General features: G+C 39.3%; 3 protein-coding genes across 6 annotated transcripts in view; all 3 read right to left on the bottom strand.

Moving 5' to 3' along the window:
• Positions 1–1,649: 1,649 nt before the first annotated feature.
• MYCBP (MYC binding protein) lies at positions 1,650–8,813 on the bottom strand. Its single transcript, XM_031464825.2, has 5 exons — positions 8,719–8,813; positions 8,453–8,525; positions 4,950–4,998; positions 4,649–4,778; positions 1,650–3,438 (listed from the first exon to the last, which is right to left on the bottom strand). Exons 1-5 carry the CDS (start codon positions 8,731–8,733, stop codon positions 3,394–3,396), a joined length of 312 nt encoding a protein of 103 aa, XP_031320685.1. The 5' UTR covers positions 8,734–8,813; the 3' UTR covers positions 1,650–3,393.
• Positions 8,814–9,593: 780 nt separating this feature from the next.
• GJA9 (gap junction protein alpha 9) lies at positions 9,594–11,727 on the bottom strand. The gene has a single exon (XM_010982387.3). The coding sequence runs from the start codon at positions 11,592–11,594 to the stop codon at positions 10,047–10,049; it is 1,548 nt and encodes a 515-aa protein (XP_010980689.2). The 5' UTR covers positions 11,595–11,727; the 3' UTR covers positions 9,594–10,046.
• Positions 11,728–14,369: 2,642 nt separating this feature from the next.
• RHBDL2 (rhomboid like 2) overlaps positions 14,370–20,642 on the bottom strand; it is a 45,634-nt gene continuing 39,361 nt past the window's right edge. For 2 of the 4 annotated variants that reach the window (XM_064493736.1, XM_031464817.2), the window contains exons 7-8: positions 18,087–18,148; positions 14,370–15,388 (exon numbers count right to left, since the gene is read on the bottom strand). In XM_064493736.1, coding sequence (XP_064349806.1) covers positions 15,194–15,388; positions 18,087–18,148 — 257 coding nt within the window. In that variant the 3' untranslated portion in view covers positions 14,370–15,193. Of the gene's footprint in view, positions 15,389–16,333; positions 16,903–18,086; positions 18,149–20,642 lie in introns of those variants that run through there. The other 2 variants (XM_064493734.1, XM_031464823.2) reach the window with 1 other exon arrangement.

Genomic DNA, 20,642 nt, shown 5'->3' with positions numbered 1-20,642 from the left:
GAGTAACGAAAGCAAACCAAAGCAAATGCTTGTCACCAAATCTGTTTGGAAAGCTAGAGGAATTTTCACTCTTCACAGTCGGGCTTTAAAACTGGAAATTTGACAAAAGAGGATCTTCCTCTTAAAGGGGGCATGGGTGGTGGTACTGGTCTTATAAGGAAATTAACTTATTGATTATGAAAGGAAAGCATGTATGCAGAGCTGGTTGTGTGTGAATCTAGAAGTTAAAGGTAGCACACATCCTTTGAGGTCATCTAGTCCAACCTCTCACCTAAAAAGAATCCACTCTACAGAGTCTGAGTGATAGACATGAAGCATATGCTCCAGTAGTTCCAAGGGGAGAGCTCCTTATCTCAAGACAGCAATTCCCCTGTGGCAAAACTGTTTAAAAGTCTCTTATGGATGCCAAAAACCACACTCCCTGGAGCTTATACACCAGAATGTATAAGCAGTGGTCTTCCTCTTTTTCATGACAGCCCCCCAAATAGTAGATTATAGTCTTCATTACCCACTAAATCTTCTCTTTTCCACATTAAACGTACTCATTTCCTTCAGCCATAATGTCCAATAGCACTTTCTGTGGTGATAGAAATGTTCTCTCTCCATCTACACTGTTCAATACAGTAGCCAGTGTGGATTGAGCACTTGAGATGTTGCTAGTGTGACTGAGGCTCTGAATTTTGTATTTGGTTTTAATTGCCAGTTGTGGCTAGCAGCTACCATATTGAACAGCACAACCTTGTATTTTCAAATGCACTGTCCTTTATGTGCAATTCAACTTGTCAACATCCATCAAATGTCTGACACATACAATGCAGTACTGACCAATACAGCCTTTAGAGTGAGTGTTTAGCACCTGGACAATATTTCTATTAATGCTTTCCAGATGGAATTTTTTTTTCAAATATCCAGAGAGTGTAAGTGGTTCACACTGATAATCACTGTAGCTAGTACTGTGTTAGCAATCCTAGTGCCTAAACTGGTATAGCTGCATTTTTTTAACATAAATCTAAGACTTGATATTTCAACTTTTTTGTTTAGACCGTGAGATTTAGGTACTCCAATTTGTTAATCATTTTCAAGCTCATTTCAATATAATCTACCAACCAGCCCTTCCAACTTTGTGGCACTTACAGAATTGGCATTACTACCATCTGACCCATATATAGTTCTTTACAATTTACAAGGTACTTTTTCATCCATTATATTTAATTTGATCCTTACAACACCTTGTGAGGTAGGCAAGATGTGACATCTACATTTTATAGGTAAGGCAGCTGACACAGCAGGAACTGAATGGATCAGATCCTTTTTTACTCCACTGAGCATCTTCTTGGATACTGTCTTCATCCAGATTCTTGATAGAAATGAAGAGGACCTCCAGAGGCCAAGCTGACCCTGAATTCTTACATAGCACTGACTGGTATAGCAGTTTAAGCAGGTCAGTTCCTGCCCCAAGTCTGATTACCAACCCACAGGTTGCCATTCTATTCAAAATGATGGTATAGTCACCTGACTTACATAATTTTAATATCAATCCCATTGGAAAAAAGGCAGATGAGGGTTGGTTACCAGAAAAAATTTCTACTTGCCTGTATCCACCAAGAGATAGTCATACCAACTGCTTAAAGAAGCCAAGTCTCCCTCTCTTCCAAAACCCCTATGGGGCCATGTTTTATTATCATTTATGGTTCTTAGCACATCCTATCCCACATTGTAATTGGTTGTATACATGTCTTACAACTAACTTCAAGTCATTCATCTTTATAACACTTAGCACTCAGCCCACTGCTGTCCGTGTAGGAGGCACTCATGTTGGTAAAAGATAAACCAATTCAAGTGAACATTCTTCCAACAGTATCTGGATCTCCTCCAAAAACAAACTTGTGACTAGAAGAGGCACAGACCATTGCTACATTCCTGCTAACATGACTGATTAAAATGCCCTTATAATTGGCTTGGTCACAGTTTCCAGCAGGTGCTGAGGCTTTTGCTTGTTAAACCAGCTTTCCTTGGATTGTTTTGTTTTCTTGTGTGTTTTGACCAAAAAATAAGAGTTCTCTAACAATAGGGACAGAATACATGAAATAGGACTACTTCTTAATATGTCAGTCAACCAATAAGGAAAATAAGTGATCAGTAACACAAAACATCTGTCAGTCTTCTAAGAAAGGAAAAAGGACTAACAAACAAGAATATAGTGCTTTACCATTTACAGATCTTTCACATACATTCCATTTGACCCTCACAACAACCCTGTGAGGTAGGCAGCACAGAGAGTCCCATTGAACAGATGAGGAAAGTGAATCTCAGAGCAATTAACTGATGTGCCCAAGGTTCAATACAAAATATTGATGTGCCCAATACAAAAAAATTTGTATTCATATCAGTCTTTGGCCTAAAAATTCAGCACCCAACCTCCCGTCATACTTGCCTACCTACTTCACAGGGATAATGAAGATAAAATGAATTCAAGGCTAGAAAAATACTTTGAGGGAAAAAAAAGCACTATGTAATTATACCCGCAAACTATAATTTTCCACGATATATGGCTCATTCCCCTTCTCATCCCAGCTTGTGCATGAATCCAGAATTTTATATTGCCTCTGTTCTGTGTTCAACTAAGCAACTGAGTAAGGCAGGGGAACAGTGTGATCCTCTTTAGTCATATAAATTACAATCAGGGTAACTGCTATTATAGCAAATTGAAAAACAACACAGAAAGGCCAATTTGCAACTGGGACCCACTGCAGCACACAGCAAAGCAAGGCAACATTATCAGATAGGGCAGGATTGCATAGAAGGAAACGTGGTGTCAGAGTTCACACTGGGACACACACACACAGTTATCTAAGGCAAAGTGGTGGCAAAGAAGAGTCATTTGTTCCACATTATATAAACAAGAGCAAAAGATTCATGAGAACCCATGCAAAAGCATCTTAAGTCACACACATCTCTCCAGCTACCTACAGAGAATATAAACAACAGTGTCATCTTCATTTTAAAGAATGACTGTACCTGTGCTCTTATCCTGAGCTAAACCAAGGAAGAGCTCCACGCTAAACCTCCTTGGCTAAAATACAACCAGTACCATCATTCCTAGTCAGACTAATAAACAGAATGTCTTTTAAGGTAATGAATTAGATGGCTGTGTTTAGATTTTTTTTTTTCAGGATTCACTTTTGATTCTCCTGCTTTTAAGACCCAAAGAAAGTTATATTGAGTTTTTATTGGTGATTCTAAGTATATGTGTTTATAACAGTTAAAGTGTGATAGGTGAATTTAACATATTAAAAGAGTGCTATAGCATCTGTTCGGAAAAGATCATATACTACACAAACTATTCAAGTCATACAAAACCATTTTTCAGTGTCTTTTCAACTGAGAAGAATCCTATTCAGCACGCTTCTCCTCCTGAGGTGGTTCATACTGAGCAAGCTATGGGGCAAAGACAGAGGAGTTTAGGTGAATTTTATTCTAAATTGGGTAACAAACTTAATAGTAACAAAACGAGTTAACTATAGTATTCAATTTAATTACTGAATCAGTAAGTTTATATTAAAATCCTGTCCTTTTTAAACCACTCAGTGATATTTAGTATTTAATAAAATCAAACCTAATGAAAGCTCTTTTTATATAAACCTTTACAATTATTCCCATTCATGACTGCACTGCACAAATACTTGATATGCAATAATCTAGATCTTCCCAAAGATTTTGTGGCTTATAGTAAGGTACTTTCTTCCTCTCCACCATAAGTTTACTGAGCTTTCTCCTAAAAAATAGGAAAAAAAGAACTATGTGACATACATTAATCTAGCCACTCAATAGAGAGCAGCTAACATCTTTGACTTAAAAGGTGCCAAAAAGTTATCTGGCATTTACACGTTGTGGAATCTTGGATAATTTAACATACTGCATTTTCTTTTGTGCTGAGTTGTGGTTCCCTGCAACAACACTAAACTAAGATTTGAGTTGTTCCAATTAGCTGTTGGATTTGAGAAGATAACTCACTGTGCTTTAGTTTCCTCACCTATAAAATGGTCTGTGTACCTGTGTTCACTTATCTCACAAGCTGTTGAGAAGATAAAACACGAGAGGTGCCTAGAGTCATATGAAGTGCATTATGTGATTGCGAATGCAGTAAAAAGACTTAAGAAGTTCATGAAAATTCTCACAGGAGTTTAAACAAATAAAAACCTTCAGCACTAGACAAAACTAAGTGCAAACAAATTTACAGAGGTGCTTGAACACATTACAGGGCCGCCATATATGACTATGCAGATTGAGCACTGCACAATCTAAGAGGTGCCATTCACAAAGCAGTGGCCCTATACTGACCTACTTACTTAAATCAACTGCCTAAGACTCTCAAAAATCTCCATTAGCTTATAAATCAATATTCATTAACCAATATTCTCATCTTTTTGTTACCAAAGTTTCCCAAGAACCTCTTCTTGACCACACTTTGCTCATCCTATTTACAGTTTGCCATGGTTTTCTAGACAGGGCATCAGCTTGGCTTTGCAGTTAACCAAGATTGATATTCACCCTCCTCCCTCCCCTACTGTCCATTTTAGTGAGGTTTTGATCATACAGTCATTACAGGTGAAATTATTTTTAACATGAATTCTTTCAAAAATTTTACCTTTGTTTTTAGTTTTTTATTTTCTTCTACAATAGCTTCATATTTCTCTTTCATTTCTGCCAATTCTAGGCGAAGCAGCTCTATTTCTGGATTTTCTGGGGTAGCAGCTCCTAAGTGATGCTTTAAAAAACTAATATCAAAGTTAAGAATTTACTTGAGCAGAGATCAAAATCCAAATACTCAAAGAAAGTAACATTTTCAGTAATCAAAAGTATTTTAAAGGTTATTATCTATGTGAAAAAGTAAGAGTTCAAAAAAAATAATAAACGCCTTTTTCTGATTTGAAAAATGAAAAGGATACTCCAAAGCACTATTAGGTTTCTCTGGTTCTTCATATAAGGCTACCAATACTGCAAATCAAAAAGCAGAAAAAAACAACAGTTAAAGTCTTAAATTTGAGCGGCTGAAATTATATTCCATACCCCAGTAAATACTAAGTGCCTGTTATACACCACACACATTGCTAGGACTGCCTGTACCATGGTGATCAAGACAGACAAGATCCTGCTATCAATAAATTTACAGATAAGCAAGAAACTAGATCAAAAAAAAAAAAAAAAAAGAGCAAGCAGTGATACGGATAACAGGTTATGGGAGCATGCTGGAAGAACACCTAATTCAGCCTAGGGCACCGGGGAAATCTTCCCCAAGGAAGGGAAATAAGACCTGAGACCTAGGCAGTGAAGGTTTCAGATAAAAAGGGAAGGCCGAGGACAAAAGAACAGCAGATTCAGGAACTGAAAATTCAAGTATGGCTAGATAGAGTTGTGGACAGTGGGGCAGGAAAGTAAGCTGGGACCGGTGGTCGGGGGAGACTGGAGGATCCTGCAAGTTCAGTCAGACCTTGACCCTAAGAACAATATAGCATATAATTAAGCAGTTTTAAGCAGGGGAGTGACAGGATCACTCTTGACTCGTGTGGAAGACTGACGAGTGGGATGAGGATTTAAAGGTAGGAAGACCAATTAAGACGCTGGTAAATCCAGCTTAAAAAAATAGTAACCTGCACTAGAGTGACAGAGGGATGAAAACAAGGCAGATAAATCTGAGAAAAATTATGGAGAAAATCAACAGGGCTATGGGTAATTACTGGAAGGAAGATACTTTGAATTCAAAATGTTAAAGCTTTGAATTCAACATGTTCAAGAATGAAGTTTCATACACCACATGCTAAATAACCACCAGACAAAAACTTTACCAGTAGTCAGCCTGTGCAATCAATATTTAGATATATACTTTGTGGTTTCATATCCAATAGTTTGTGTCAGCACTACCTGTGTCATTTTATACGGAACAGATTCCTCCCAGGATGTACCACTCAGATAAAAATCTCTCTAAACCATTGGTTAATATTTCTGTTGCATGGAGCTCTTTGAAAAATCTCATAAAAAAACAAAAACTGTGACGACACACAGAAAGTGTGCTATCTAGACCCCAGGTTAAGAACTATTGTAAACCAACTTAGATGCTTTCCTTTTATTTTTTATTGTTTTTAATAATTCATAAATATAGGCAGTAGAAAAAAATCAAATAGGCAACTACTTCTAACAATTTATGTTCTGATAATTACTCTTCTAAATGTATTCACAGCACTATTTTTTGAGAAATTCATATATTTACATCACCACTACCCTCTCTTCTTTCGATGTTACAGTACACACTTTAATTCCTCTACTTATTACTTTTGTCTTTAAACTATAGGCTCAAACCTGTTCCTCCTTCCATTGATTTCCACTGATCTCTACCAAATCCTAATTTTATAAGACATGAAAACTCTTACCCTTTCTTCCTCCTCTTCCCTCACCCTTTCTTTTAGCTTCTAAATTTGTCAGTGGTACTTACAAGGTTGATAATTACAGAACATAAGGTAAATGTCAAGTTCCCTGTGCTTCTCTATAGATGAAATATACTTCGTTTTAATCAGACAAGAACTCTATACCCAGTGTTTTCCTTTTTGCCTTAGCAGCCAGGATTTTTAGAGGTTGATATAGTGCTCAAAATAACTAAAATACTTCTTTTTCCAAACGACTTATCTTTATCTTTAGCCATCCTTACAATGTTTTAATGTTAGAAGCAGTTTCAAATCCTCTTGGAAATAAGCTGGATACAAATTATAAGTTAAGTCTGTGTAAAGTACACAAGATCAAATCTTAAATAGATCACATCGGTAGGTACTCTGTTGTCTGATGTTACTTAGGAGACTGGAAATCTAGGGAGGCTGAGTGGAAATACCAGTAGATGTCAGCAAGGGAAAAGAAACCTCCAGTGGTGTCCAGTCTCTCATGAAGGAAAATCCATGTATGAGCACAGGGCTGTATATCTTCATTTACCTCCCACAATGGTCACATCTCTGCCCTTTCCAGTCTTTCATTCACTCCATCCAGCCATTCTGGCCTCCTTACTCTTCTGAAACTCTTGACATCATATTTCGTTCAGGTCTCTGCTCAAATGTTATTTCTTAAGAAAAGCCTTTCCCCACCACCGTATATAAAATGGCACACCCATCACTCTTTATTCCCTTTGCTATGTTTTTATTCACATAACAGTTACCATTGGCTGACACTATGTGTTTATCTGTCTCCCCCAACTAGGGTATAAGCTCATTTAGAGCAGGGACTTTTTTTTTTCCACACTCTGTTGTATCCCCAGTGCCTAGAACAGAGACCTGAATTAAATGGATAAATAAATGAAAGAAATGAGCTTGTGGAGTTTTGTTTTGTTGGGGGTAGGGGGGAGATTGATGAAATTACAACTCTGTGATCCTTCCGGAGAGTCAGCACAGTGTTTTCATAGAGGCTCTTAATGTTCACTGAAACTTATTAGCAAAGAGATGGGAAACTAGTACCTAAGGTAGGTAGCAGTTCAAAATTACCAGCCCATGCTTGGAAATTAAAAGCTCTGCTTTCTGCTAAGATCCAGAGTTGTTATTCTCCCAGAATTTTCTCCTAACTTTTGCTTCTGGCCAAAAAGTAGTTACCAAATTATTACCACTTACTATTCTCATATGGACCCAGATCATCATTCCTGCCAGCTCTTCTGTTCTACGTCCTTGAGAGTCCCAGCCAGTAAGTGAGTAGGACATAATGAGCATTCACATTACTGCTTATTAGCAGTACCCACACTATCTCTTGGAACCCTCCAGTTTCAAGCACCTTATTCCTCTTAGATCTTGAACCCCAGAGTAAGAGATGCAGTGTAACAGCTTCCATTTTAAAAAATGAAAATATAACCATTTTGATGTGCCCTCAAGCTCTTTAAACTGTAATTCCTCTTAATTATTAAATCTGTACAAAGTGCGAATTGATATAGAATACAAAACGGGGTTCATTTGAAAAGCCATAGCCAAACCGCTACTTTGGGAATTAGGTTCATTTAGCTACTTTATAGCCTGCTTTCAAATCTGGTCATTTTTCCACTTGACCTCTGTTCGAGGGAAAATATTTCTGTACAGTATTTTGAGGACTCCGCAAAAACTGTCAGGAGAGAGGACTTGGGCTCTCAAGGTCTTTAGCAAGCATGCTCACTGCGGCTGCTCGAGGCAAAGCAATGGAAGTTGGAGGGACTTTGCAACAGCTGCAGGAGTTTCACTCCCCGCGGGGAGAGCGGTAGCCTGAGCGAGGCTACCCTACCCGGGCCGCGTCCGGCAGCCAGGCGTGCGCCGGTCTCCGCTGAACCCCGAGGGCCCCCTCGCTGGACCCCAGACGGGTCCCACCTGTTCTCCTTCCCCACGCCACGGCCCGTCAGGGGCGCAGCGCCGAGGAGCACGACGAGGGCACGAGGAACCCTCTCCTGGCCCATGCTCACCCTTGGTCAGCGTGTCCAGCACCCCCGACTTCTCCAAGTACCTCCGGAACTGCTCGCGCTTCGAGTCGGCGGCCTGAGGAGACACGGCGGGTCAGCGGCCGAAGCCCGGGGGCCGGAGCAGGAAGAAGGCGCTGGGGGTCCGGCAACCCCGACTCCGCCTCGCTACCTCAAGCCCCCAAAACCTGCGCGCGCCCCAACTCCCACCCGAGCCGACCAGCGGCTGGCTACCGCCCGCACTCCCCCCAGCCACGCCGCGCCCCCCTCACTTTGTAATAGGCCATAGTGACAGCGGCAGCGGCGTAGCTGGCGCCCGAAACCGTGGCTGGCGGGCTCGGAACAGCACTGCTCGTGCGCAGAAGGGCTCCCGCGCCTGCGCACTTGCGAACCACGGCCTGGGACCGCCGGGGTGTGGCCTGTTTTCATGGCGACCAGGACGCTCTGAACGCCCCATAGCGGGCTGAGCGGAAGGAGGCTGCGTATGCCCGCCCCTCTGGCTAGCGAAGCAGCACCTCTCTTTCCTTTTCCGGTCCTCGCCACAATTCGGTTGCTTAGCGGGAGGCTAGGTTTTGGTAACTCGGGACTAGGGTCCAGGTGGGGCCAAAGGTGGACGTGGCGCCAGGGAGTGGGGCCTGCGGAGCCTTGGGGCTCTTGGACTGAACCCACAGAGGAGGGTCTCCCGACACCGAGAGTGGGCGGACCTGTCTCAGCTGGAACCTCAGGAGCTGTGGCGACCTGTCTGAGCTGGCTTCTCTCTCAGCCGACGAGAGCAACCTTGGATTTGCAGTGGCTTGAGGACTGCTTAGAATCGTATGTTTCGACTCCCATCTTTTACGTTTGGAGTCTCCTTGTTTTGTGGCCGGCTCAATGTGGGCTCCGGAGGGTAAGCAGTAACGTGCGAATAATAGCACTTTTGAGCGCTTTTGTGTGCCTGGCAGTGAATTAAACACATATGTTTCTTATTTTAATCTTGACACCATCCCTGTAAGGTGGATACTGTGAGTAAACTAGCGAGGTCAGATGACCAGTGAGTAGCAGAGCTCAATCTTCCAATCCTGGCACTGAATCACGATGCTATAAACTGGTGAAAGAAAGAGACCGATCTTTTTAAGATTTTATTTACTAGATAGCAGTTATAGTCAAGACACATCAGGTTCCAGTCTATAAGGAAACTAAGTTAAGTCGCAGGGGCAAACAAAATTTAACCAGTGTCCAAAAATAAAAGACTAATAACTAAAAGAAGGAATTACATAGACCAAGAACAATCTCCGAAGCCTGTACTCCCTTCAAGGAAAAACCTGGTTCCATTTAACTTCAGTTCTGAACATAAGATTTTCCCCAAATCAGTTTTCACATACTTTGAAGGGAGCCCCGTGAAAAAGTAATCCTGATTTGGTAACTCTATGTCTTTGAATTTGAAACCACTCCTCCCCAATTCAGAATTAGAGCCATTGTCCCTTTTTAAAATGGGTTTGCTGTTGTCTGTCTAAACACCTGGTCTTTAAAACAGCCCTTATCTGTATCATCTGTGTTCCACCATCACTAGGCTACTTCTATGATAATATAATATGTAGAATGTGTAAAAGCCAACAGCTGTTCAGATTTGAAGATCTGTGGGAGCCCGCCTACCAATGAGGTTGTTTGTCAGTGACACTAAAGGATTTGGAGAACAAGCAGCATGGTTATTGCAGGTTCTGACCAACTCGGATTCAAAAGACAACCCTCCCAAAGAATCAGGAGTGTCTGGAGTGTCAAGTGGTTGGAAGCCTCCCTGTGAAGGAGCAAGGGTTCTGATAGTGCTCTCTCTCAGCTGGCCCTTGAGGTTACCTTTAGGAGGTAATGCCTGGTTTTCATTTTCTGCAGAGGGACCGTATGTAGCACGAAGCCACTTCGGTCTCCAAGTGCAGTTAGCTGGCAGAGAGAAAACTGTTTGGGGTGACTGCCCTGTGCGGTTGTTCAGATCTATAGCATCACCTGGAATAGAACAGTGACCTCTAGAGTAGTGGTCCCTTTTCCTGTCTTTGCTGTCAGTTTCTCTTTTTTCCCTCAACTGGTCACCATGAACTTCTTTTCCAGATATTTTATGAGTGTCTTCTTTATTACTTGAGCTGATGTTTTGAAGATGACTACACGTAGTCCTAGGTGTGCACATCTCATTAGAAAGTACAGTTTCCTCTTCATCCAAAATGCCTTTCTCATCATTTCTACTGTGATTATCAGGGTCTGTCTGAAATGCAGATGAATTTAAACTAGGGTACACTGCTGTGTGTGTTTGCTTGTCCACTAACAGGCTGTAATCAGGTGCGGAAGAGAGTCGTTTCAGTGAATTTGCAGATGTGTTTTGATATTTGGCAAGGTTTTGTTTTGATTTGTTTGTACAGAATTCATTATGTTCATCCTTCAATTTATATTGTCCCCAAAGCCCCCTTTTAATCTTTTTAAAACCTAGGTGGAAAATTTCTAGAACATTTAGGAAAAGTGAAACAGTAGCTATGGATTGCATAAATAATAGGAATATCGTCTTTTCTGTGGGTCTTGAGACAAAACAGTCAATTATATTTGGACATGGGTGGCCATGGCATTTAAATAGAGGCTCTAAGTGAAATCCATATAAAAGATACTGTCCAATCATGAACCCAACTTCAACCACAGAGCGAGTGAAAATGTGTATCACGTAAGTGCAAAGCAAGGTTCCTCTGAGTGGAGCTTTATTTAGTTTCCTTTGCTCCAGCTGACAAAGTTCTTGCTCCAGTCTCCTCCGGTCTCCAGGCAGTTCAAGCTCTACCCACTCCAGTTCTCCTCTCAGTTGAGCTTTCTTCATCTGCCTCTCCTTCTCCAGAACTCTCAATCGGTACAAAGCATGGCCCATGTAGACCAGGGATGGTGAAGACACAAATATCACCTGCAAAACCCAGTATCTAATGAGGGAGATAGGAAAGGCCTGATCATAGCATACATTTCTGCAGCCGGGCTGTTCTGTATTGCAGATGAAGCCAGACTGCTCATCATTCCAGACATCTTCAGCTGCTACACCCAGAACAAGCATCCGAAATATGAACAGGATAGTGAGCCAGATCTTTCCAATCATGGTAGAGTGCATGTGAACTTCCTCCAGGATGCCTCCAAGGAAATTCCAATCCCCCATGCTTATTTAGTCAGCCATCTTAGCTCTGAACCCCATCAAATAGGCAGATAAAATCTTCCATTCTGAAGGGCGTGCTGTTTCTTAGGCAAACCTACAGCCAAAATATGAACAAAGTATCACTCAGCATGCCTGTTGCTCTACTTTTTCCCTAGAAAGTTGTAATCAGTTACAAGAATGTGTTTAAGATGACAGGAATTTAAAATCATTTATGTTTAGACCTTACAATGCAATGAAAAAAAAAAGATACCTGGAGGTGAGGTATATATATTCTCTATGAGGAATAAAATTGTAGGAGTCCCTGTAAGGAATCATGTGGCTGAAGTTTGTTGTTGTTTTACTTTTTTAAACTGAGAACTTTTGGAGAGGTTCCTAAAATGACTGAATTGATCTTACAAACCTATTTATTAAGATTATTGTATATAAAAGCTATAACCAAAGTCAATGATTTTAAAATTTCATTTATGCACAAAGGAAAATACATGTACGTGTTTCATTTCATAATCCAGTAAGGCACAGCATTTAATGCAACCAAAGGAAATGGATCTGGCTCTTGCTATAAGAATTTAGATTTGTTTTTTTAATCCACACTTAAATGTCTAAATTCTGGTTTCTTTTTGCCAGTTTTGAGCATTTTCAGAAATCATTTCAGTAATATGTTTATGGATTTTTATAAAATTATTACTATACTTTTTATAAAATTATTACTATACTTGGCTGTGAAAAATTTTGTAAGTATTTATCATCTTAGAATGAACTCCAAAAGTTCTCAGCTATTTTGTACTACCAGGATATTATTAGATATTATTTGAAATAAATGGATCATTCTTATGGTGGTCATATTAGAGAAATTTTCATTTTAAAAGTATTTGACCTTTTTAAGACATGTGGCTTGCTTTGTGGAGGGAGCAGTGGGGTGAGTTATAATTTAGATGCTTGGATTATCAGCCAGTAGGCTCCATATAAGTTGATACCCTAGGATATCTAAGAGGAAACACATCCCAAAAGAAAGAAAAAAAGTGAAGGGTTTTCATTCACTTTCATTTAAAATATAAATGTATGTCCTACATCCCTTATAGAAAGGGAAGTGCTACATAATCAAACAACATACTGAGATATTACAGTTACAAGATATGTTCATCACAAAAATCCTATGAGGTAGGTATGTTGTTTCCCCATTTTGCAGATGAGGCACACCTTAACTTACCCAAGGTCACACAGCTAGAATTGGCATTCAGACCCAATCATTGTGGCTCTAAAGTCAGCTCTTAACTGTTTAACTAAACTGTTATTTTTCCCTCTTTAAGCACATTTGAAATTTTCATGAAAGAGACGTTAAAAAAATCAGCTGTTTTCTGTTTAAAGTTTATTTAAATTAGGTATGTCAAATATTGATAGTTTTGACTTTTTAAATAATGTGTTCTAGAGCCTTTAGTTCCTTTTTTAAAGCTTTATGTAGTGAAAAAGATTTGCAAAAGCATCAGCCTTCTAAAATTCAGCTGTATTCCTGAGATAGGGAAAATTTCTTTGACTTTATTATGTTAATAATAGCATACTCTTTGACCCAACAATCCAAAGCACTTTAAAGTGTGAGAAAAGATATTATTTTTGTTGTTTGTTTATAATAATCACAACTTGAAAACATCCAAAATAATTATCAATACAAGAAAGACTGTATTTTACATATAAATAATAATACATCCACAGTGTGGTACTATGCAGCCAGTAGAAATAATAAATATATAAACAAAAGCAAAACAAAACTTTGTTATATTGTTTCAGTAACATTCAGGTTATAAAATAGAATAGTGTGGCCCCATTATTGTAAACTTATTTGTATGTAGAGATGTATACAATAAAGCCTGGAAGGGTATTCATCAAAATATTAATTATGATTATCTCTGGGCAGCGTGATTACAATTGACTTAATTTTTTTATAATTATATATATTTAAACTTTTTTTTTACCATGAGCACTTTACTTTTATAATCACAAAAAGAAAGAAAAAATTTTTTTCCATAAAGGACAAAAGTATGGTATTTGCTGGAAGAAGTAGTAGTATTTAGCTACAAATCTTAGGTTCTCAAGCTTTCATAGCAAATGACATGAACACTCGTATACATCGATACAGTACTATAAAATTCAAAAGAAAAAGAAAAAAAAACATTTCAAATGACTCTTAGATATCTAAAACAGAGAGATTAACACAAACCTTTCTGGATTGAAGCAGATCATGCTTAAAAGTTATACCACAGCCATCTTCAAATTATTGTCTGAAAGCTTGTTCCTTCACAGGTGTAGAGCAGATTCAGTTTGGTTCAATGTGGTGAATGAGTCAGCCATCAGCTAAAATCCATTTCCTTCTCATCACTCTTCTAAAGCAGTGCTATCCAGTAGAACTTTTTGCACCAACATTGAAGTAGACTCTATCTGCGCTGTCCAATAAGGTGCCCACTAGCAACGCACAGCTACTGAATACTTGCAATGTGGCTGGTGTAACAGAGGAACTGAGTTTTTAATTTTATTTAATTTTAATTAAACTTAACTACCTGTACCTAGTGGCTACATTATTGGACAGCACAGATGAAGAATAGTTCCCATATTTCTAATAAGACAGCACAGTTTAGAAGACTAAAATGATGAGCCCCAAATTAAGCTGAATAAATGGTTCCTCTTTAATTCAGAGATGTCAAATTTAAAACACCAGATGTTTGTGTGTGTATTTTTAATGGTAATTTTGTCCCCTGGGGAACCCAGTAAGATATCACTTTTTGTGAACGGTGTTTCTAGTACCAAAAAAATCTAACTAGATGATAACTTCTTAGTCATCAGTCTTAATAATCAATGGGTCATGTCCGATTTCATAGTTAGATGAATCCTGTTTCTCTGTCTAGTTTTCTATTATTAACAATTATGTTGCACTTTAGGTCATTAAAGATCTCTCTTCAGAGCTAGTGACCTGGTGGGCTGGTGATGGCAGATGAATATTTCTTCCCTGGGCTTCTTTGCCAACCAATAGCTACTTTTCAGATTAAATGCAACTCTTTCATCAGGGAAAAAAGTTTATATATTTTTTTCATATTTGTACATTATGTCATATAAATTACTAATAAACTTAAAAAACACTATGCCTCATTAGTAGTCAGAGAAATACAAATTAAAATAACGTATTATTTTTTAACTATCAAAATGCAAATTTTCCCAAGATTTATAATACCTGCCTTTGCCAAAAGTATGAGGAAACCGTTAATTCATATGCTATCTGTAAGAATATAAGTGGTACAGTTACTTAAAAGGCAGTCTAAATCGGTCAAAATTAACGTTTCTGCTTCTGGATGCTTGAACTATTCATTCATTCACTCTCAAAGACACACTGCACATACTAGGATAGTACATGGTAATAGTACAAAGTCAGCAACAACTTCAGTGTTCAACAGAGGAATGGTTAAATAAACTATAATATATCTTTATCATTCAGCAATTCAGAGAATAAAGGTCTCTATGAACTAACAGAAAGATCCCTAAGTCATTATAAAACAAGTTACAGAACAATCTATATAATGTGAGCTCATTGTCTTATTAAAAACCCATATTTCATATATTTAAATAGCAAAAACAGCAAGATTAACCCAAACCTCTCTTAGCTTAGGTGAATCTGAGGAGCTGGAAGTTATACCATAGTCGTCTTCGACTTGTTCTGTGAATTTCTCTCCTTGGGGGTGCAGAGCAGATTCAGTGCCCTTCAGTGCCATGAGTGAGTCAGCCATCAACTGAAATCCATTTCCCTTTCTGCTCATCTAGGGTAGAAAAAGGTCGGGGAGAATACACACCCGACTGGTGACAGTGGTCATCACAAGGGAAAAAAGCAGGTTTGGGGTGGAAAGGTAAAAGGGATTCTTATTGTTGAAGTTCTTATAAAAATCTTTGTTTCACCAAGAACATACTTATATTCTCATACTCAAATTTAAAAAAAATTTTTTAACAAATCCCAGATCAGCTTTTCTCAAAATGCTCAAATACTACTTTTCTCACTATATCTAATTAAGCAGGTATCCGCCTTTCACAATCCAGCAACATGTTTAGATGGGTGTTTATAAACAAAACACGTTGATGATTAAAGAAGGAAAAATTGTATTTTCTGTGTTCAGATGACTTAAAACTACTATTTTGGAGAAAGAATGGCCAGCAATCTGGATTCTATACAGGAAAAGCACACAAGCATCTCAGCTTTCAGATATAACGTTTTGCCTTTTGTAAATAAATCGTACACACTCTGAGCACATGAAAGATGAGATCTTATCATGGATCTCCAAAGGAGTCCAGGAACATGATTTGCACCAGAAAGACAATTCCATTTCCTTGGGATGCTATACACCCTATTAGAATCTTAAACTAGCAGTCCAGAGAACTCACTCTTCTTCTATAAGGTATTTCCACCATTTCCGTGTACCCACAGAAATGTTTCTTCCCCTACTCCCGTGATACTGTATTTGGGGAACACAGCGCTGATAGACTGGGAGGGCAGGAGAGTATGGGCTTCCAAGTCATTACCAACCTTTAAATCCTGCCCTCTCTTAGACAACTTATTTGATTTTTTAAAAAGTTTCCATGTCCTCATCTCTAAGATACAGAGAAATAGCTACCTTTCTGAGCTGTTAAAAAAAGATTAGCAATAATGCATGTGAAACACATCAAATAGTGACCTGTTGACTTGAACAGTGATCGAAAGTGATAATCAATAGTCTGACAGAAATGAAAAGTTTTTATTATCAGCATAGTACGTTATTTGTGAATTCTACCAAGCAGTCTCTACCCTATATCCTCCCAGGAGAGCAAGTCTCTTTTAAAGGATAAGTACCAGCACAACTCATGCCTGGGAAAGAGCCAGTCTCTGGTCTCACTTCCCTTCCCTTTTCTCTCTTCCTCTTCCCCCCACCCCATGCACTCAGAAGAGCCCCTTCCTTGAACCCTAATTCCTTTTGTAAGCAGTCTTCGAAACTGACAACTTCAGGGGTGTTTTGTCCTCTTTATAAAATTACTAGCATTTGCTGGGACTTCTCTGTTTTCACAGAGTTCTTCAGTTTTTCTCCCAGATGGCTCTTTTTATTCATTGGTTTGTGTTAGGGGCGAGTCAGTTCGCTGGGGATAGGAAAATGTTGAAAAATACAGCAAATAAGACGCAAGCTAAATAAGCTGCAATGGCTATCCAGAACCTTGGGTCTTTCAGCAATGCCTTATCAAAGCAGCTGAACACAGTGTAGCCTATGGACATTCCAGCAAATCCACCTGCGATGTGAGCTGCAAAAGACACCTTGGGAGAAAAGGGAGGGAAAATGGAAGTAAGCGAAGAAAATGCTAATTGCATATTTCAATTGCATCTCTCTTATTAAAGAACAAATACCATCCCAGCCAAACAACAGTTAAAAGTCTCAGGGAAGGACCAATATTATATGATATCACTTTTATGTGGAATCTAAGAAAATAATACAAGTGAATCTATTTACAAAACAGAAACAGACTCAGATATAGAAAACAAACTTACAGTTACCAAAGAGTAAGGGCAGGGGGCATTAATTAAGAGTATGAGATTAACAGATACACACTACTATGTATAAAATACATAAGCAACAAGGATTTACTATATAACATAGGAAACAACATTCAATATCTTTTAATAACCTATAATGGAAAATAATCTGAAAAGTGTATATATAAAACTGAATCACTTTGCTATACACCTGAAACTAACACAATATCGTAAATCAACTATACTTCAGTTAAAAAAAAAAAAATCTTAGAAGTGTGACAAGCAAGGAGGTGAGGCAAAAAGAGATCCAAAACTCCACGTGCACAGAGAGAAGGAGATATTCTAAAACATGCAAAGCTGAAAAAAAAATGTCCTTTCACTGCTGCGCTGAGTACACAAGACAGCTGTCATTTCTCATTCTTTTCAGCTGTCTCTGCATTTAGGATGGTTCTACATAATGCCAACCAAGAGAGGAGGAATTGAGGCACTGTGAGGGGTCTCTATAGGAGCATGATCTGATCCCATATAAACAGAATGTCTAAATTAAGACACAGGTAGTACACACAGAAATACTCAACTAGAAACTACCGAATTCAAAGACTAATTCCAGTAAAACTGGACATCTTTGTCAGTTTTCTTTAGATTGTTAATTCACCTGGACCCCAATTATTGCTGCTCTCTAATCTGCGTTTTATTCCCTGTGGACCATGAAGTCCCTTCTCTCCTGTTTTGAAAGAGCCACCAGCGTGGCAGTTACAAAGAAGCAAAGCCAGAGAGGACAGAGAAGTCAAGGCTATGACAGTGAGAAGCCAAAAGAACAAACCAAACATCTGATTACCTCAAGAATTTTCTTAACTTCCCAATGGAAACGTGACTGCCCTAAACCAGTTATTGCCCCCATTTTTAAGTTCTTGATATGATAAGTTAAACACATTTTCACTTAAAAAAAATAAATAAATTGAACTCACCGGGGACCCGTTTGCAGGGACAAAGAACCGTCTGTAGAGCGCAAATCCCATATCCGACAAGACTAAAAAGGAAAAGAGCCAGATGAAGCCCCAGGGTCTCCACAGCAGGGCACCGGTTGTTTTCGGTTCCCCTCTAATGACAGTGGCAGCTAACATTTATTGAGGCTTACTCTGTGCCAGGTATTGTTCTAAGAGCTTTATGTGGACTAACCTTGTATCATTAATCCTCACGAAATAGGTACTATCTTTATCCCATTTTATAGACTTATGTATACAATAAGTATTATCTCCTATGTGCCAGGCTCTGTTCTAGGTGGTGGAGATACTGCAGTGAACCGATCGCACTGCCTCATGGAGCTGACGGTCTAGTTGGGGAAGGCAGACAAACGAGTGAAACATATACTATGTCACACAGTGCTTAGTGCTATAGAGAACAGGCAGAAAGAACGAGAATTGGGAATGCTTGGGAGTAGGATGTGGTTTTTTTAACAGGAGAGTTGGGGAGTAGCTCAATGAGAATATGGCATCTGATGGATGAAGAACCTTTGAAGTCAGGGTCTTCCATGCAGAGGAAAGCACCAAGTCCCTAAGGCAGGGCTGTGCCTGGTGTGTTTGAGCAGTTGATCGCACTGCATAGGTGGATTTCAAAGTATGGTTCTCTTCCCCCCACTAGGGATCCCAGCATCACCTGGGAACTTTAATTAGAGATGAAGTCTCAGGCCCACCCCAGACTTGTTGAACCAGAAACTCTAAAGGTAGGGTTCAGCAGTCTGTGTTTGAACAAGACCTCCCAGTGATTCTGGACTAAAGTTAGGGATCAAGTAGTAGGTGATGCAATCAAACAGGTAGCAGGGGACAGATCATGTAGGGGCCTTAGGGACCACTGTAAGGACTTTGACCTTTACCCTTCAAAAGCTTTTGAACACAGGAGTGACATGATCCGACTTATGATTTTAAAAGATGATTCTGGCTGCCTTATAGAAAATAGACTATAAGGGAGCAATTATAGGAGCAGGCATACCAGCTAATTACTACTATTGCAGCAATCCGAGTGAGGTATGATGGGCATTTCATACATAAAGAAACCAAGACACAAAGGTCAGGTATTTGCCCAAGGCCACAAAGCTCAGAGCCGGTGGTGGGATCTGAACCTTAAGCAGTCTGACTGGGGGTTTCCATTCTCACCCACCACACTAATCACCTCTAATCGCCATCAGGAGTACAGAAGATAGGCCAGGAAAGGAAATGAGTCCATATTCTCTTAGAGCAGTGAGAGCCAGAACTTGGACATTCCTCTGATCAGTCAGATCTGTGATGCTAAAGGAGCTTCCGGGTTTCTTGGCCTAGAAGAACTCTGCCCTACATGTGATCTTGGAAACATCTCCTGCAGCTGTCACATTCCACACCCATCCCCCAATCCCCTGTGCTCTACTTAGTGAGTGTCCCCAGAGATGGAAAGACCTAGTCCTTGCCTTTGGGAAAATAGCATCGGGACCATGTGTTCTGGCTAGTTTCCCTTTCAATACGATATTGACATTGACGTCACTGGATAGAAATTGAGGTCGAGGAAGTACTCAATATTAATTTAACTGTAAATGACTGTCACACAAAATGCTAGATATATGTGATCGTATTGTATTTTCGATCATCATTTGCATTTTCTGATCCAGTGGAAATAACAGAAATAGGCCTTGGAAAGTATGAGTAAACCACTGCTGGAGAACAGGGCTGATTTCCTGCAGTAACTTTGGTCTAGTCTTCCATGAGTAGGAGGCCTCCTTTCAAAACCTCTTTGTAACCCTCAGCATGTCTGTTTCTCCATTCCACTTCTCTCTGGGTTTGGCCCCTTCCAGCTTATCTCTGCCTGGCCCTTTCTGTTTTCCAAGGGGAGTTTACTTCTAAGTTGCTGCAGTCTCTAAACTGAGACTTATCTTCCCACCTGAAAAGAAGCCCTCATTCCAATAAACCAAATCATTGTCCTCAATAAAATTGGACACTCATTTTAAGGGAGTTGCCTTTATATGGATTTTTTTGGAAGGATGAAAATGTGAGATTTCCTAAACTTTTTCCAGGAAAGCTCAGTTGCTTTGTTGGAAAATACATCCAACAAACAATGCTTAATGAAGGAAGGTCCTTAAGGCCAACTGTCCTTTACAATTAAGAATAATATTTACCATTAAAAAAAAAACTATACACTTTCCCAAGGAAGTGTGTTTAAAATTAAAATGTACATGCATTTGATTAATCTGGAGTTTGCTGTAACTTCTCTCATTTTCAGTAGTGGGTAAACCAGGCCAAAGAACTTTTAGAAATGTTGTCTGGGGAGTGTTGATGTTAGTGTGTCCTACCTATGTTTATAGGATCTAATAAAAGCACCTCATTCAGTGACTTCATGACTTACTTCAAGAGTGACATAAAGTTACATAAACTACATTGGGAGCTAGCCCTGTGCAAGAGTATTAAGAACATTAAAACCATTTCCCCATTGAGGGTTTGAGGCTTATTTTACAAAAGTCATTCATAATTACCTGAAGGAAGCAGACTGGCTGAAGACCC

Source organism: Camelus dromedarius, chromosome 14 (genome assembly GCF_036321535.1).
Source record: "Camelus dromedarius isolate mCamDro1 chromosome 14, mCamDro1.pat, whole genome shotgun sequence".
Taxonomy (NCBI): domain Eukaryota; kingdom Metazoa; phylum Chordata; class Mammalia; order Artiodactyla; family Camelidae; genus Camelus; species Camelus dromedarius.
This window is presented reverse-complemented; position numbering and strand designations above follow the sequence as displayed.

Excerpts from the sequence above, each read along its gene's own strand:
- MYCBP (XM_031464825.2), bottom strand. Across the intron at positions 4,999-8,452 it reads GCTGGACACGCTGACCAAGG|TATTGGTAGCCTTATATGAA; the intron begins GTGAGCATGGGC and ends TTTGATTTGCAG. Across the intron at positions 3,439-4,648 it reads ATAAAAAACTAAAAACAAAG|CTTGCTCAGTATGAACCACC; the intron begins GTAAAATTTTTG and ends TTTGCCCCATAG.
- GJA9 (XM_010982387.3), bottom strand. The coding sequence starts at position 11,594 with ATGGGGGATTGGAATTTCCTTGGAGGCATCCTGGAGGAAGTTCACATG.